The sequence below is a fragment of the Solea solea genome, chromosome 8 (genome assembly GCF_958295425.1).
Source record: "Solea solea chromosome 8, fSolSol10.1, whole genome shotgun sequence".
Lineage (NCBI taxonomy): Eukaryota > Metazoa > Chordata > Actinopteri > Pleuronectiformes > Soleidae > Solea > Solea solea.
Window position 1 is genome coordinate 7,064,336 of NC_081141.1, and position 17,211 is coordinate 7,081,546.

General features: G+C 38.8%; 1 protein-coding gene across 4 annotated transcripts; it reads right to left on the minus strand.

Moving 5' to 3' along the window:
* Nucleotides 1–2,313: 2,313 nt before the first annotated feature.
* On the minus strand, nt 2,314–14,352 carry lhx2b (LIM homeobox 2b). Of its 4 annotated transcripts, none has more exons than XM_058637026.1 (5): nt 12,987–14,352; nt 11,387–11,592; nt 9,663–10,030; nt 6,712–6,920; nt 2,314–3,025 (listed from the first exon to the last, which is right to left on the minus strand). In XM_058637026.1, exons 1-5 carry the CDS (start codon nt 13,167–13,169, stop codon nt 2,735–2,737), a joined length of 1,257 nt encoding a protein of 418 aa, XP_058493009.1. In that variant the 5' UTR covers nt 13,170–14,352; the 3' UTR covers nt 2,314–2,734. The 4 variants fall into 4 exon arrangements, with proteins under 4 accessions (XP_058493009.1, XP_058493007.1, XP_058493010.1 ...); XM_058637024.1 differs by having other exon boundaries at nt 9,663–10,033; nt 12,987–14,350; XM_058637027.1 differs by having other exon boundaries at nt 6,712–6,917; nt 12,987–14,349.
* Between the last annotated feature and the right edge of the window lie 2,859 nt (nt 14,353–17,211).

Here is a 17,211-nt window from a genome sequence, read left to right on the forward strand (position 1 = left end):
ATTTGTGCTATCTTCTCACATTTTCCTTTCCCATGTACTGCAATATTCTTTATTGCAACAAATCAGTTTATAGTACTTTCAACAGCAGTGGTATGTACCTGCATAAAGCATACACACTGTCAAATCCCTATGGGCCACTGAAGAAGACATAGATTTAACTATATCTGCACATGTGCAGATTCCACCAGTAACACAGTAACACAACTCAACTTTGCTATTTGCCAAACAATACTTATTGTAGTCCAAAGTGGTCCATAGAGCCTATATTACAAAACAAAAATTCTACTGAGGTTGGAGTCCATATTGCAAAAAAATGCATGGGTGCAGAGAACCTCCCTTATTGGTAAGCACAGGTCATTCCCCAGCCTTAACAGGGTTTGGGAGGTAATCTTTCACACACCAGCCACTAGGTTCCAAATGTGAAATTATAGACCCAAATCCTCTGGTGGCCTTGTTTGTGTGCCACTTGAGGTGGTTTGCAGTTACCTGTCATGTGTGGAAATGCTACTACTTCTACTTAAAAGCATCAGATTTTCACTTGCAGATTTTGAAAATGTTACTGAGTGCAATGAAGCTCCAAAATCTAAATCTAAATCTAAATGGTAGAGTGTTTGATCCTGCATACACATAGTGGATATTGTTCAAATCTGATAACATAGAGAAGACTTTTACTTTACGTCAGTAGATAGATTCTTATCTACCCTGACAAGTCATTTCAACTCAAGAACAGGGGAGAAAATGAATCATCAACGTGAGACTCCTCCACACATTCAATTCAATTCAAGACAGACTGGTCAATTCCAGCCTGGCCTCCCTATTCTTCTTGCTAATGAGTGGTTTGCATCTTCTGGTGTAGCCTCTGTATGTTTGTTCATGAAGTCTTCTGCGAACAGCAGATTGTGATACCTTCACTCCTGCCCTCTGGAGTTTGCAGTTATTTTTTAGGGTATTTATTTACAGCTCTCACAATGTTTCTGTCATCAACTGCTGATGTTTTCCTTGACATCTGTTGCTTAGTACACCAGAGGTTACTTTCTTCTTCAGGACATTCCGAATGTTTGTACAATGGCTCTGATTGATTTCCCATCTCCTCTCAAATTCACAATTGCTTGTTTTTCACTCATAGACAGCTCTCTGGTTTTCATGGTTCCACTTCTGGAGTCTGCACATGCAAAACCTATCCTACCCAATCTGAAACTGAGCGTAGACATTCAGTGCTATTTATTGTTTGAATAAACAATGTCATAGGACACACCTGGGCAACACAACACCTGTCAGTCACATGTTCCAATACCTTTGCTCACATGAAAAATGAGTGGGTTGACACAAAAGGTGCAATGTTCTAAGTTTTGTATCAGATCCAGATGTAAATACCTGGAAGTGAAAGCTGAAATGTTCATCTTGAATTGGCCTCACTGTTCCAATACTTTTGGAGGGGACTGTAGATGTGGTCCAGCATTTCAGACAGGTCCTAAAATGTAACAAACAGACTGAAATGTATCGCTCTCATAGAGTAGAACAAGTTTCAGGCTTGTTTTCAAGAAGATTCTGCTCAAACGTGTAGAGGAATGTCACAACTGAAGCTTTAATTAACTCAAGTCAAACTCCCCTGTGGCACAACCTCTAATGCTCATCATGTTCCATACATGAGCATCCACACAGTCACAAATAAGAGGGAACAATAACACGCAGAGAGAAACCCACGTACTGATACCCAATCTGAGCCCTTGGGCCCCGTTATCCGGATCGGATAAAATTGAGAAACAGAAATGATTGACGGACTTGTGTCGGGTTCATTCATGTCATTTGACATGAAACATAGAGTAATATAAGGTGAATTTGAATGCAGTTTATTTTAGATTTATTGGAAAAACAGTGTACATATTTAATGTATACAGTAGATGTATAATGTGTAAAAGTAAGTGATGATAAGTGAATAACCTAGGTTTAGTATTCATGGAAGCACACTGAAAGCAACACACTGTCTATTGAAGCAATCTATGGTGGATTCAACAACTGGTTGGAGTATGCCAATAGTTATCAGTGGTTACAGTTCAACAAGAGCTAATAAAGAAGCACTGTTGGTTGTTAATGGTGAGATTTAACCTGTATTATATTCATAAGGGCTGGTGATAACTCATACGGTGTGTGCATGTGTGTTAATGGGGCTAGTATTTGCTTCCTTCTGGTTTAACTCAAAATGTTGTTATTTATTTTTAATACAGGACTCATGTTGGGGTTTGGGTTGTGTTAGATCCGATTCAGACAGAAAAATGTGGTAAAAGTAGAGCAGGACACGTGGCAGTCGGAGGATATCGTAACCTGTGTTTAATCTCAGATTTTCAATAAAAGAATTTTTTACAATCCTTTCTAACAGTGATTCTTGTACAACAACATAAATACTGTGCTGGAAAAAAAATGCCCCCCCCGCCCAAAAAAAAATAAAAATTAAGCAGTTTTTTTTCCCCCGCAGTCTCTTTCTGTAAACATTGAAATATGCAAATCAAGTCTCAGTTCTCAACAAGACAACAACATCAAAATAACAACAACTGTTCCATATGCGAGCCTTTGCCTGCCTCACAGTCTGTAATGGGCTACGAGGAAAAATCGTTCTTTTTTTCCGCTCGATTACCTTCTCTTTTCTAATCCATTTAATATTGGATGGAGTCGACAGAACTCAGTTTTAGATCCAGGAGGTGAGGAGGGGGAGGCAGGTGGAAAGGGTCTTGTTCTATCAGAAGAGGCTGGTCAGTGTGGTCTGTGACGGGCTCCGGCACTCGTGGGCTTCGAGGCCACCCTGCACTGAGGTGAGCACGGACGTGACAGTGGGCATGGTGGGGTTGGTCAAGTCTGTCAGAGTGGTGGGGGTGCTAGACGGGCTCATGGAGGCGTTGGAGATTTCCGAGGCCGGGCCCGACGGCGTACCACCCTGCAGCGTGGAGCCATCCGAGGCCTTGTCCACCCCGGTGCTTTCCTGCCGCAGCAGGTTCCTCCTGAACTTAGCCCGGGCGTTTTGGAACCAGACCTGTGGGAGTCAAATATGGTTTAGTCAAATTAACATTCCAGAAGACATTATCCAATTAATGTTATTATTATTATTATTATTATTATTATTATTATTATTATTAATAATAATAATAATAATAATAATAATAATAAAAATAATAAATGTTTTTTTTCATAAAGTGCTTTCCAAGGATGTACAGAAACTTTACATGCATTAAATACATACATTAAAAGGTCATCAAACAAGGATAGGCAAGATGACTGAATACATTTATGAAATAAAATAAAGGAATCATCAAATCATGTTTAATGGTACTTTTCTTGGTACCAGCAGATATCCATCGATATGAAATAGTAGGCAAACATAAAACCAACAAATCTCAGGGTGGCCTTGGACTTTTAAGCAGTATTGTGTATTTATAGACAGAATTGTGGGGACTAATAAAGATTAAAAAAATATAATTTCTCTTTTATAGGTATTATAGTCACATAGTTTGTGGACTTGGTAGTGGTGTATAATAAAGCACACTTTCCACCAAGCAGCATACCACAGTTCTTGACTATGTGCAGACAACACAACACTGTGGTTCTGTACATTTTATTATACACTTTGGCTTTATCCGAGTGTGTGTGTGTGTGTGTGTGTGTGTGTGTGTTTCAATGTAGGCCCCGCCCCCCTCAGTGACTGCATTTGAAGGCTGTTTTAATCAGAACACTGTAACTTTGTGGTCCCATTTCAAAGGCTCCACCAAGTAGACAAATAAGACCTTTCATCCACCAAGTAGGGCTACAACTAACGGTTAATCGATTAGTCATTTGGTCCAAAAAAAATGTCAGAACCCTCAAAAACATGATGTTCTCAAATGTTTTGTTCTTTGTCGCAACCCAAAATGATCCTGTCTTTATGATTTATTTACTATATAGAAGCTGAATGATCTGAGAACACTTTTTAATTACCTATCAATTTATCGATTATTAAAATAGTTGACAGTTCATTTTCAAATCTGTGTTTCAATCCTACCACTAACCAACCAAAATATCCCAGTGTTCACTGTGCATCAGAGAAGAAAAGAGCCATCAATGACAAACAACAACAAAAAAAGAGACTGGAAGTCAATTTAATTGCTAACAGTAAAAGGCCCTCTTTTGTTTGGTTTTGGCAAATAATATCATATTTATGTGTTACATTACATGCTCTTAGTGATTGATGCAGCTTACTGCTGCAGCTCTGTTGCTAAGCTACAGCGACAATGTAAAAGGGAAAACCCCCATTGACCAGATTGTCTCATTATAGTTCAGCCTCCACAGTCTATGTGGCCAACAAAGGCATGTGGCCTTCATGGGCCACTTAGACCACATCCTGCGAAGAAGATGACCCCAGAATTGAGACCCAGCTATGGAGACGATGTTGATACTATGAGGTAAAAAAATATGATCTTTTTACTTTGCCCTAACAAGGTGTTGGTTTGGGCCTAAACACAACCACATTCATAACCAGAATATAGTTCTTGTTTATTTCCTCCATTTAAGCTAAAATAAATCACATGTGGTTAAATACTATCACCATCACCTTGGGCAGCAGGTCACTGGTTTGTTCCTGGATAGAGGGATTGTGCGCTTACACTCTCATCCTGTTTCCTCCATGACTACACTGTTTCTATCCAAATTAATAAAAATAATTACTAGGGATACACGATAATTTGACTTATTAATTCATCTGGATACAAGAGCTGCAGCAACCCCGAGATGAGATCACAAAAGTAGTTGAGATGACGACACCGTGCCTGTTGCTGTTATATAACGTGTTCCTGTCATGGGTCTCACACCTTTGTTCATGTCCCCAGAGGTGGCTGCTTGTTCCAACTCAAGGTAGTCGGGGCACAGCAGCCTATACATCAAGGGTCAGCAACTGCGAGTAAGTTTGACCAAGTAATTAAATGTTTTTTTTCCTCCTAAACTATCCAATCTAATGTAGTGAATGTATTGCTTTAAAAAAGTAACTCAAAGTTGGCAATGAATGTTGCTAGTGTTTTAAACTTCTTCAGTCAGAAACAACAACCCACGTTTGTGAGCTGCCTTAAGCTCAATAACCGCCTGCTGATAATGTGGATGTTGTCTTTAATCACCAACTTGCTCTGAAGACTTGTTTAAGTGTGAGATGCGAATAATAAAATATCAAAAAAAAAAATTATCTTAACAAACTATATTTCCCTTTTCGTACAGTCAATAATTCTTTACTCTCCGAACTTGGCTATTCATTACAACGGCAGTGTAGTATTTTTAGTTTTCAAACCAAACGTCAGTCAATTCTCAATTGTGTTTCTGTGAAGATAACCACGTCATTAAAAGAAAAACATTTGAAAAAAATCTGATTTTTGAGTAGTGATGCTGGTGAACCCCAGTTGCTGACCACTCTTACAGTATACATGCTTAATGATCCATTTTTTCCTCTTCCACAAGGAAAAATACTACTTCTAACAGAGTGGAGAACTAAATAAAGCACCAAACTCAAGCTAATCTGTTAAACATTACCTAAAAAAACAAAAAAAAAACTTAAGGGGCATATACTGTATATAGGAATTGGTGCATGCTAATATTAAATACTGTATTTCTTAAAGGTTTATACAGCCGATATCTAATAATATATTTTAAACCCAGTAATATCTAAAATTCCTAAACAATCTAGACATGAAAATAGGTTTGGTTCAGAAACATGAGCTCACAGCAATCTGTGATTTGCAGAAACAAACAACGTATGTACTTTCATCAGTGTAAATATAGAGCCATAAGCTTCCTGTTTCCACTGATTCTTTAGGGGGGAAAAAACTGTCTAATCTACAGAGTGTGTTGTTGATGAATTAAGTTATGATTTCAGTTTATTCCTCATGTCACTGGGGTCCAGTTCACAAAAGCCTTGCATCTCAGTTTTTAAAACAAGGAAGCAGAATCAGCTGCTCCTCAGCCGTCCCCGATGACAATTTATTTTCACTCCTCAAATTATAATTTCTCTCTGTCTCAGGGATAAAAAATGAGCGAGCGTATGAGATGCAGAGAGACTGAGGCGGGGGTTCTGAGATGAGTCAAGTGTTAGAGTTTGTTAGTGATGGAATTGGTGGTAGAGCCATGGGAAACAAGAAAAAGCTGCAATAACAGGCATGAAAACTCCGCTGCATCAAAGCATAACAACTGCTTTGTTTTCTGTGAACGTTAATTAAAGCAGCGCTGTGATTTTTCTTTTTTTTCTTTCTCCCCCTCGGAAAATTTCTGATTCAAAAAACCTTTTTGTCTCATTTTTCTTCTTCTCAGTCCCCCTGATAATTTGCTGTCATCTTACGTGGAAATCAAACGCTGTTTCTGTTTCCGTGCATTCTCTTTTGCATGTAATACAGAGCTTTTTGTTTTCCATCCCTCCAACCTCGATAGAACACACATCATTTACTGAAGAAGATTCATCAGTTGTTTTGTTTTTTTAAAGTTGTTTTTTTTTCCTCATTTCTGATTGATTTTGCATTTCAATCCTTTTTTGTTTTTCACTGAAGAATTCCTTCAACTACATTATAATTGTTCTTGATTAAAAAGAGAAAAGTTTTAACTCTGCTTGTTTGTGTAGGATACATTTTTTTCTGGTGTTTTCCAGAATTAAAAAGCCTGAAATAAAATAAAATAAAATAAAACAGTGTCTCTCTGCAGTGCTGCGTTATTTACCTGTAGGACCCTCTTGGTGAGGCCTGTCTTCTGCGCGAGCTGCTTGAGGTCCTTGGCATCTGGGTTGTGGTTAATGGCGAAGTAGGACTTCATGGTCCTCAGCTGATGGTGCTTGAAGGACGTCCGCATGCGCTTGGTCTTCTGACTGGACGTGTACTGGGAGTCCCGGTCCATGGACTCACCGTCGTTCTCATTACAGCTCAGTGCTGCTGGCCGAGAGGGACAAGCAAGAAATTCAGTCTGAAGTCTCAGTTTTTGGTCTGTTACACCTATTCTGACTTTTAGCTTCTTAAAATCTCATCACCCAAATAATAAACACAAATGTGTATTATTTAATTTTATGTGTGTTTGTCTTTTCTTTTCATATATTTTATTTTTCTTCTTTTCATCTATTTATTTGATTTTTCCATTTCTCGTTGTGTCTAAAGCAGATAGATAGATAGACAGACAGACAGACAGACAGACAGACAGATAGACAGACAGACAGACAGACAGATAGACAGATAGATAGATAGAGATATAGATAGATAGATAGATAGATAGATAGATAGATAGATAGATTAATCGATGAAGTAAACTCATCATAACACTGTGAGGTGACAGTTGCACATCCTCCTCTCAGCTCTGTCTTTACATCCATCCTTTTTTTCCCTACATGTCTTTCTATCCTGGGAAGAAACACTAGCCTCATGATTAACATATCACACACACATACATACACACACCACCACCACAACAACAACAACAACAAAAACAACACACATATATTTGTCCGAGCAGCCTGAAATTTTCTTGGCAACATCCAAAGTGTTGCTGCATGCATAACAGTTCAATATCAGAATGCTGCAGAAAACGATAAATATGAAGTGAGTGGAAAGCATCAGAATAACACTTCTCGATAATTAGTCCAGACACACGAGGCAGAACAAATGCTGCTCCTGGTTCAAGCATATGCTGCTGCAGCAGCAATTCTGTGCCCTGTCCTGCTCACCACCGTCCTCTGAGCTGCTGCTCAGAGCTGCCACATGTTGCCATGTAGACTACAGCTGAAGCTTCTCTGTCGTGTTCGACTGATGTCAGAAGAGGGCGCACTGCTGCTGCTGCTTCACCCCGCTTCAAACCACTTCCCTCACAGTTTTGTTTTGTTTTGTTTTGTTTTAAATGCCACAATAAAAGAAACCATCTTCAAAAGTTTACATCCCTGTCTTTTTTTTTTTGTTTTCTCTTCATAATGGAAACATTTATTTATATTTCCTAGAATTTTCTTCGTGTGAATGTTTTTTTGTGTATCATGAACTGAAAGCAAAATGGCAAGAGCATCATGAAATAAAGTGAATGCTTTTTCTTTCAGTAAACCATAAAACAAGCTCATTTGTACTGGAAAGCAAGTGAATCGGTGATGATTCCACTTGTTGCAGCTGTTTGTACGTGTTACAGAGAGAAATGAACTTGTCACCTTTGCTGTGAAAAAAAGAGCCTTATTTTACACAGAATTATCAGTGAAAACCTCCTGATCTTAAGCCCAGAAAGTAAAGAAACTAAGCAGCTCCTCTGACTGATCTAACTGTATCTATGTGACCATATGTCATGTTACGGAGCGTGTAAAATGTGAAATGTAATTAACAATTGTGACATCCATTTTTTTTTTCCCTGCTACTTGAATCTCTAGCTGAAATAAAACATTTAACGTCATGAGACAGAAGCTACATCTTTGTATCTATTCGAACAAAGTTTACTCTCTAATCAGCTTATTCATTTTTTATGTGAACAACTCGAAGATTAATGAAGTAAAGTCGAGGCGGATAAAAGCTGCTGCTGCTGCTGTGATAAAGTTCTCGTATCCTCTGCTCTCTCTTCCAGTGAATAACTCGTCAAATCACGTTGATCCCATGGGTGTAAGCTGGCCCAGCGTCAGTGCTCTGGCTGTGTTTATGTGCGTGTGTGTGGGGGGGGGGGGGGGGGGGCTCTGTGGATGTCTATGGAGGCTGACAAGTGGAAAGGGGTGAAAGCAAAAGCCAGAACATCAAACAATTTTTTCTTTTCTTTTTTTTTAAAATAAAGCCCTAAAGAGGACTCACATGAAAATACTCCAATGAATCATTAATAGAAATAATTATTGGACATGATTATTATTCTGTTTTTAAGATTAAAAACAAAAAGTTTGATGTTTGTGTGGACAAGGGTTTGACAGCTGCAGCTGAATAAGCCAGTGAAAGATATACAGCTTGTGCATGAAAACTTCAGAGTGACTTATTACATAGTGTAACTGTCTGTAATAAATATAACTAGACAAGACTAGATTTATTTAGCATATGTTTTGATTCCAGTGAACAACCCCCTCTCACACGCACACATTACACACACATATCATCATTATTGTTATTATTATTATTATTATGTTATTGTTGCATCTATGATGCTGCTATGGTATCACTTGTAGAAACAGTTTTACATTTCATTGTGACTTTTTGATAAAATTAAAAAACTTAAATTTGAAAAAAAACAATAAATAAATATTAATACATATCCATAAAATATATGGATGTATCCACTTTTTTAAGTAATAAACGATAAAGTAATAAACGACTATTACGATTTATATACTGAACTTAGAGTAGACCAAGGCTTCATGCACACCCACACACACACACACACACACACACACATTATAAAAGCCCTTTAGGAATGTTTAGAGGAGTTTTCATTAATGAAGCCTGTCATTGTTAATCCCACTCTTTGTGTAGCTCCGCTGCTTTTTTTTTGTTCACTCACATTGGATTTTTTTCCCTATTTTTAACTTTTAATTTAAATCTATCTGAATAGTTTTCAGTTAACAACAGCACTAAAACAAGCAAATTTAAAGAAAGAAATTGCTTTTTTTTTTGTTTGTTTTCTAACTCACATTTAAAAACAACTGTCTAGTCCTGGTTCTGGTGCAGAAATGTCCTTACCTGCGTTATAAGCAGCCAGCTCGGTTCCGGGCCCGGGGCTCTTCCTCTTCCTCGGCCGTCCTTTCTGCACTGTCCCTACACCGTTGAAGTAGGATAGTCCGAGCGTGTTAGCCGGCCCCAGGCCTTTATGAGGCACCACGTCCGCGTGGTTAAAGTGAGTCTGATATTCTCCCTGGATGAGAGTCTCAAAGTGCAGCCGACAGTACACCAGACTGTCCTTCATGCCAAAGTGGTCCCCGGTGGTCAGCATCTTGCTGCACGTGGTGCACGTGAAGCAGTTGAGGTGATACACCAGGTCCCGGGCCCGCATCACCATCTCCGAGGCCGAGATGCCCAGGTGACACCGGGCGCATCTCTGCACCGAAAATCTTCTGCGGGCAACACAAACACGTCATCAGCGGCTGCACACGGTCACGGAGCGTGGGTCGATACATACACATACAGTACATGAAAAGTTTGTACGCAGGGGCGCCGCTAGGAAATGGTGGAAAGATTTAGAATAATAATACTGTGACCACTAAAGTTCAGTTTTAACTCTCAACCACACGGGACTTAAAATACTGTCAACACAATACACCTGTTCAACAAGTTTACATTTCCTGGTTACACTGAAATGACTTAACACCTAAATGAATTAAGTTAGTTTTACCTACTGTAACCAGATTGTCTTCATTTTGCTGGTTATCACTCATTTGAATGATTTCGATTCATTTCGTTGTAACTATTTTTTCTTGGTGTTTGTCAACCATATTCATTTTTTTCAGCGTAAGAACGCACAGCAAACAAAAATAAATCTGTCATGTCTGAAAATATGCAGCTATTCTAACAGTTATATCAACAAACTACTGTCTTCCTTATGATAATCGCGACAATTAACATAATAATGTTTTGAACAAAACTTTATCATGATTAAAAAGGAGAGTTTCAGATTCGGTTATATGAAGTATGGTGTTAAAATATCGGATAAAACAAGTTATTTGTATTTTTTTTAAACTTTTTAAAACACAACAAACACAATGTTGTCTTTAAACGAATTGCGTCTCAGTACGTTTATATGTATTGCCCTATAGTGAACCTTTGTTGCAATGGTAATTAAATAACAAATAAATGAATAAATTAAATAAAAGTGCATGAGAGGAATATCTTATATGTTGAATAGGAGGATCCTTAGAGACAAATACATTTTAAAATGTGAGAACTTCTGCCACAAAGTGCATCAACGTTCATGAGACACTTTTACAACGTCACCAAAAGTGCTTAAAACCCCCACCAAAACTCACATGGGATTTGGATGCTCTCATTATATTATTACTAAAACACGGATTATCTATCTATCTATATATATATATATATATATATATTCCTACAGAGCAATAGATCTTGATTGAAACACAAGCATCTGTCAGTGGATGAGGAGGATGGAGATACTGTGATCATCTCTTCCTTCCTCTTTCTCACACATGAACCTCCTCCTACTGTACTGTGTGCATGCATGTGTGTGTGTGTAGAATGTGTTTGTGTAGACCTCCTATACACACACACACACACACACACATACATGAACCAAACAGCAGCTGTCATCAACATCAACAGCAGCAGCTACCACACACCATCGTCACGTGACCGACGAAATCACGACGTGGAAGAGCCGTTTCAAGCACTATTCCAATAACCCCCCCCCCCCCCCCCCCCAACCGCCCCACCCCCCACCGCAACACTCCTACCTGTAGTAGTCCTCCTTGCAGTAGATGCTGCCGTCCTTGCTGAAGCAGGTGAGCTCGGACTCCAGGTTAAGTTTGCACTCGCAGCACTTGAGGCAGCGCATGTGCCACTGCTTGTCCACGGCCAGCAGGTAGTATCGGTCCGCGATCTTGCGGCCGCAGCCCGCGCACAGGGCCACGCGCTCGCTGCCGGTCATGCACGGCATGGACTGGAGTGTCAAGAGAGAGAGAGACAGACAGAGAGACAGACAGACATGAGTTAGACAAATGCATAAATAAAGCCATGTAGAGCTGAATATTTATATAATTATAACAACCAAAACATTAATAAGTGTTCACGTCACTCACACACACTCGTCTTTAGAAATTGTTTTGTTTATACATGAAACAAAACAAAAATCAGGAACATTTTCGTATTATACATATTAGACACATTCATCATCATTTATCAATTTTATGTGACAGCTTGTGTTGCATTTTATCAGTCCGGAAACGTGCCATATGAATAAAGATTGATTGATTGGCTAATATAATGATATGTGTGTGTAGTGATTTAAGAGTTCAAACCTGCTGAAAAATAATAATAAAATAAAATAACACGCCAAAGTGGACTTTCTCACAATTTGAGACGTTACAGAAATGACTGAAATTCAGTGAATGAATGAAACTATTTACTATGATATATTTATTTAATTACAGGAAATAATATGACGCCCCTTTTTTTTTTTTACAATAACTCGCTTCAAAAACAAAATTGACATCAGTTATTAAAATGGTCTGGAATTATTCAAACACTATTCAGAGATCAGTGCAGCCTTAAATTTAGTTATAATAATAATAATAATAATAATAATAATAATGTTAAACAATTGAACATTATTTCTCAGAGGCCTTTTAATATTTAAACACACACTATTTCTTCTAATAATTTGCAATTCCTCTTTGAATTAAAATGAAAACTCTCCCTAACCTGTCATATCTACCTAACCCTTTGTAACAATTATGAGCTTAATTATATATATATAAATATATGAAGTAAAGGACTAGTTTGGTTTCACAGGAAAAAATATTAAGATGTATTTCTGCTTCGTTTTTGAGCGACGCTGTCTTTTTTTAATTTTTAACTGGAAAATGTTCAAAGGAGAATTATAGTTTTGAGGGTAGATGCAGTATTTTAGATTATGGGTGAAAGGTTTGCAGCTTGTTAGGCTCTGGCTCTTCGAAAATAAGCCGTTTTGGATGAAAGAGTGGCTGCAGGAGTGACAGCGCTGTCAGGCCTTTAGGGAAGAGTGTGTGTGTGTGTGTGTGAGCGAGAGAGAGTGTGTGTGTGTGTGTGTGTGTGTAAAAGAGTATCTATAAGCAACTAAATAATAAGCGTGGATACTGTTATATATATTAGACTAGGAGTATAAAAAACCACACATTGATATGTGAAAGTAAGTCCAGCCACAGACTGTCACATGTGTTCCAGCAGTAGCAGCAGCATACTGCCATGTTGCCATGCGCTAACAAGCTCACACACACACACACACACACACACTAGAGAGAGAGGGAGAGAGAGTGAGGGAGAGGGAGAGAGGGAGACACCAAGGTTAAGTCTTACCGTGTCTGATTCCCCCATATCGATGGCTGAGCTGATGGCCGCGGACTCGCTCTTCCCTCTTCGGTCCATTTCTTCCACCACACCGTGCACATCGCCTCCGGGGAGGCCATGAAACAGCATCGTCGCCGCCGACGGGAGAATGTTGTAACTGTTCTCTTCGGATCTACAAGCCAAGATGTCCATGAGAGGCGATACCGTGCGCGCAAAGACGCCACTCAGATTCTTTTGTTTTTCTTGTTTCTTTTTTCTTTTCAGGTTTCCCTTTCTCGCCGTGACAAGTGAGAGATCCAGATAAGGGAGGAAAAATATGAGGGAAAAATTGGACACGTGTTCTCCACACTACGTCTCATCTGCCAATGGTAACCGTCATCCGAATCTCGGCAGCTCTCATTATTAATAAGCTATGATTAATTCATAAATAAGGGCTTCTCTTAATGGGGATATCTCGGTTGTGGTTGAATTAATTTAATTTTAATTGCGTATCACAACCTGCGCTTTTTATATTTTCGTTTCCATTTATGTGGAATAAACATACCAACTATGAGAGCGCCTGCTGCATGGCTCTCGGCACCGATACCTTCTCGGTTATCACGGTTTCGACAGTCTATGTCCCTTTTTTCCCTCCTGCACAACAACAAAATAACTGTTGACAGTGTCAAAGCAAATTCAAAATATTTCCAAGAAATAACGGAGTTTGAACGTGTTTCCTCTGGGTTCAACAGTCCAAGTAGATGCACTCAAAGTACTTTTCAAAGAAAAAAAAAAAAACGAATGCAGTTTTCCCTCTTTTAAAAAATAAAATCCCTCTCAGAAAATCGTCCCCTCCACAGCAGCTTCGTTACATGAACGTTGAGTCTTTTGTCAAACAGGCCGCATACATGTCCGTGCAGCCGCGGCAGCAGAAGAAGAAGAAGCACAACAAGAAGAGGAGGAGTTGCCTTTACTTTGACTGATGATGGGGCTTAGTGTTCGCTGCCTGGCCCCCAAACCCGCGCCGTCCCTCTTTCTCAGGTCCCGGTTGGACTCTCCTCTCCTTATCAACGCGGCCCTGTTGCGTCACGACGCCACATTTATGTTCATTGGCTGCTGCTCTACAGTCTATCAACTGTTTTGGGTTTACTTTTTCACCGACCAGTCTGAAGAGGCATCAGCAGCAGCAGCAGCAGCAACAACAGCAGCTTCTCTCTTTATACCTCCATCACGCACGGACACAGCACCGGCCACCGTCCCAGCATCATCATCATCATCATCATCATCAGTGTGGACGGAGCTGCACTTTAAAGGGGCAGTTTAAGAGGAGGAAGAAGACGAAAAGAAGAAGTGGTTCCAGGTGTTGCTGGCTTTACGCAGCGGGCACCTTTACGCACGAAGGTTTCCACACTGATGCTGCTGCTGCTGCTGCTGCGTGCACAAACGTCTGACCCCAAAAGTATGACATCGATCAATTAAAAAGAATAATCACACATCTTTGCATATTATTAAAAATAAATAAGTATTAAAAATAAAACACACACACACACACACACACACCATAAAATGACTTGTTCTGATTTATATAGATTTTAAATAAATAAATAAATACAGTACATAAACAATTAAATCGATACATAAGTAAATATCACAGGATAGCCACTTTTCCACTTGAAAAAATAAGTAAATCTGAATATGCGACACTATGCACCTTTCAAAATAAATTGAAGTTTATAAAGATTGGTGTATACATATATTATTATTTTTTATATATAAAGAAAAGCTGGACACTGTGAAGTCCTCTATGGGGTTTGATGTCATTTATAGGCCAACAGCCTCACTCTTTTATTTGCAGCACAGCCACAGAGGAGGAGAAGAAGAAGAAGAAGAAGAAGAAGAAGAAGAGAGAGAGAGAAAGTGAGAGAGAGTCTGCAGAGTGATGCTGCTGCTGCAATAGCAGATCCCGTATCCTCTCTTTCTAATTAGCTCTCTGCTCTTAATTGGGGTGGTGGTGGTGGGGAAAGGGGGGAGGAAGGAGGGGGAGGGGGGTGGCTTCGCCAGAGAGGACGCGTTTGAGGAGCGAGGAGAGAGAGAGAGAGAGAGGTTTGATCTTGCACAAAAGACGCACTGGTTACAGCGGTGTGGGAGAAAATTACACGTTATCACATCACCATCTCTGCGTTGGCTTTTGTTATTATTCAAACAGAAGTCGGTGCAGTTAGTCAAGTCATTAAAAAAAGAACACACACACACACACACACACAAACACGCAGCCTTTCGACCTCCAGACTTTAAAACTATGCTTATGTATTATTATTATCATTATTTTGTTGTATTATTTTTATCATAATAATAATAACATTAATAATAATTATTATCATTATTGTTGTTATTACTACATCATCATCATCATCAACAACAACAACAGCAGCATTTTAGCTCAGATTTATACTGAAATAATTTCCCCTTCATATTTCTTTTTGTTTCCTCGCCCTCAACAACACCTGTCCCTCCCCTTCCACGCTTTACACTCCGCGTTTAAGGCTATTGTGAGATTTTATTGCACAAATATGATGTTAAGCTCCTAAAAATCCTCATGCAAATCAGTCCCTCTGTAATACCCTTAATTGAATACATGCATATTTATCACGCGCGCTTTCGTTCTCGCTGCTGCTGCTGCTATAAGGTTGGGTTTATACATTAAACATAGCGACAGCGGGCATGTCTGCGGGCGTGTATAAAATATGATATTAGGCGCTAATGCGAGATTAAGGAAAACGCATCAGTTTGTATCTGTTTGTATCAAAACAGTGGTTTTCTTCTGGTTTTATGGAGAGTCAGTGGTCAGGAAAAAAGAGAGGACATATAACCTAAGAGATACAAATAATATATATATATATATATATATATATAGCACACACACATAATGAGAAAAGTCACATTATGATGATTGACAACACAATCGAAATTGCTGTTGTTTTTTTTATAAATAGTGGATTCATTGCTCTCTCTTACACACACACACACACACACACACTTGAGATGATCTGTACAGTGCCCCTTCTTTATATTCCTGTCTATATGTGACCCATTTGAGAACGAGATTTTTGTCAGCATCACAAGTGAAACATTTCATCCTCATTCTGTAGTGAAATGGCAGATTTCAGGTTCCAATTCACTCTGGAGTGCCTGTACATCACTCCTTAAGACAAACACTAATGACGACATTAGGAGCAAGGATTGAAGTAAATCATTGCTCACATCATTTTTGTTAGAACTCGAGTTGTAACTTTTGTTTGTAAGATTTAAGTAAGAAAACCTTGACTTTGGGCTCAGTCAAGAGTTCACTGCCGGCCCAAGCCTTTATGGGGCCCTGAGCTGAATTTGACCCCCCCCCCCACCACCACCTTGGTGTAGCCTATGCTTCACTGTTATTGATACAAATGTAACACTAATTGCATTAATTATAGATGTGTTAATTACTTTAAACCAGTGTCTCTCTTGTTTGTTTAACCTTAGAGGCTTTTAAATGGCTTAGTCATTTGCACTTTCTAAGTGTTCCATACCGGACCTGGATTTAAAAAACATTGCATTTGCTGTGAACAAATAAACCAGTTCATTTGCCTTAATTATTAAAACAGGCCTGCAAATTTGCACTAAATGTGCAATTTTCAACTCAAATACCTTAAATCTAGATTCCATTTACATGTTTTATTTGAGTCCACACAATATGGCAGCGCTTAGTTCACTATACAGCTATACAAGAGTTCATATAGGTCTGAGAAATACAAAATAAATGCATCCATCATCATCATCAGTGACCATCATATATCTGTTTGTTTAGGCCAGTATGACACACACATATATTTATATAGATGTTTTTTGCTTGATACAAATATCACAAACTTGAGCATCCACTGATACCAATATCAGTCCAATACGGCCCTTTTCAACCTTTTAAACTATGAAGCAAACAACTGTTTTTTTTTTTTTTTAATTTTAAGCCGTTTCACAGGCATAATTCTCCAACTGTGAAACAAATATTCTTTTCACATTGAGAAGAAATACATAGCCCACAACATGACTCAGCGAAAATGCTGTTGCTGAGTTTTTAATTACATTTTCACAGTCAAATATAGTGAAGCATGCCATATACTGGATTTTTATATGGGATTATATCAGATTTTGCAGGTTTATCTTTCCAATGACTTTGAAATATCTTAATTCATTAGTTTTTAAATTTCTGCTGCACTCA

What these genes read in the sequence shown, in the direction of transcription:
- lhx2b (XM_058637024.1), bottom strand. Translation starts at nt 13,169, where the DNA reads ATGGACATCTTGGCTTGTAGATCCGAAGAGAACAGTTACAACATTCTC. An exon ending in ATATGGGGGAATCAGACACG is followed by an intron (nt 11,593 to 12,986) that starts GTAAGACTTAAC and finishes TTGACACTCCAG; the next exon opens with TCCATGCCGTGCATGACCGG. An exon ending in TGCAAGGAGGACTACTACAG is followed by an intron (nt 10,034 to 11,386) that starts GTAGGAGTGTTG and finishes TGTTGCCCGCAG; the next exon opens with AAGATTTTCGGTGCAGAGAT.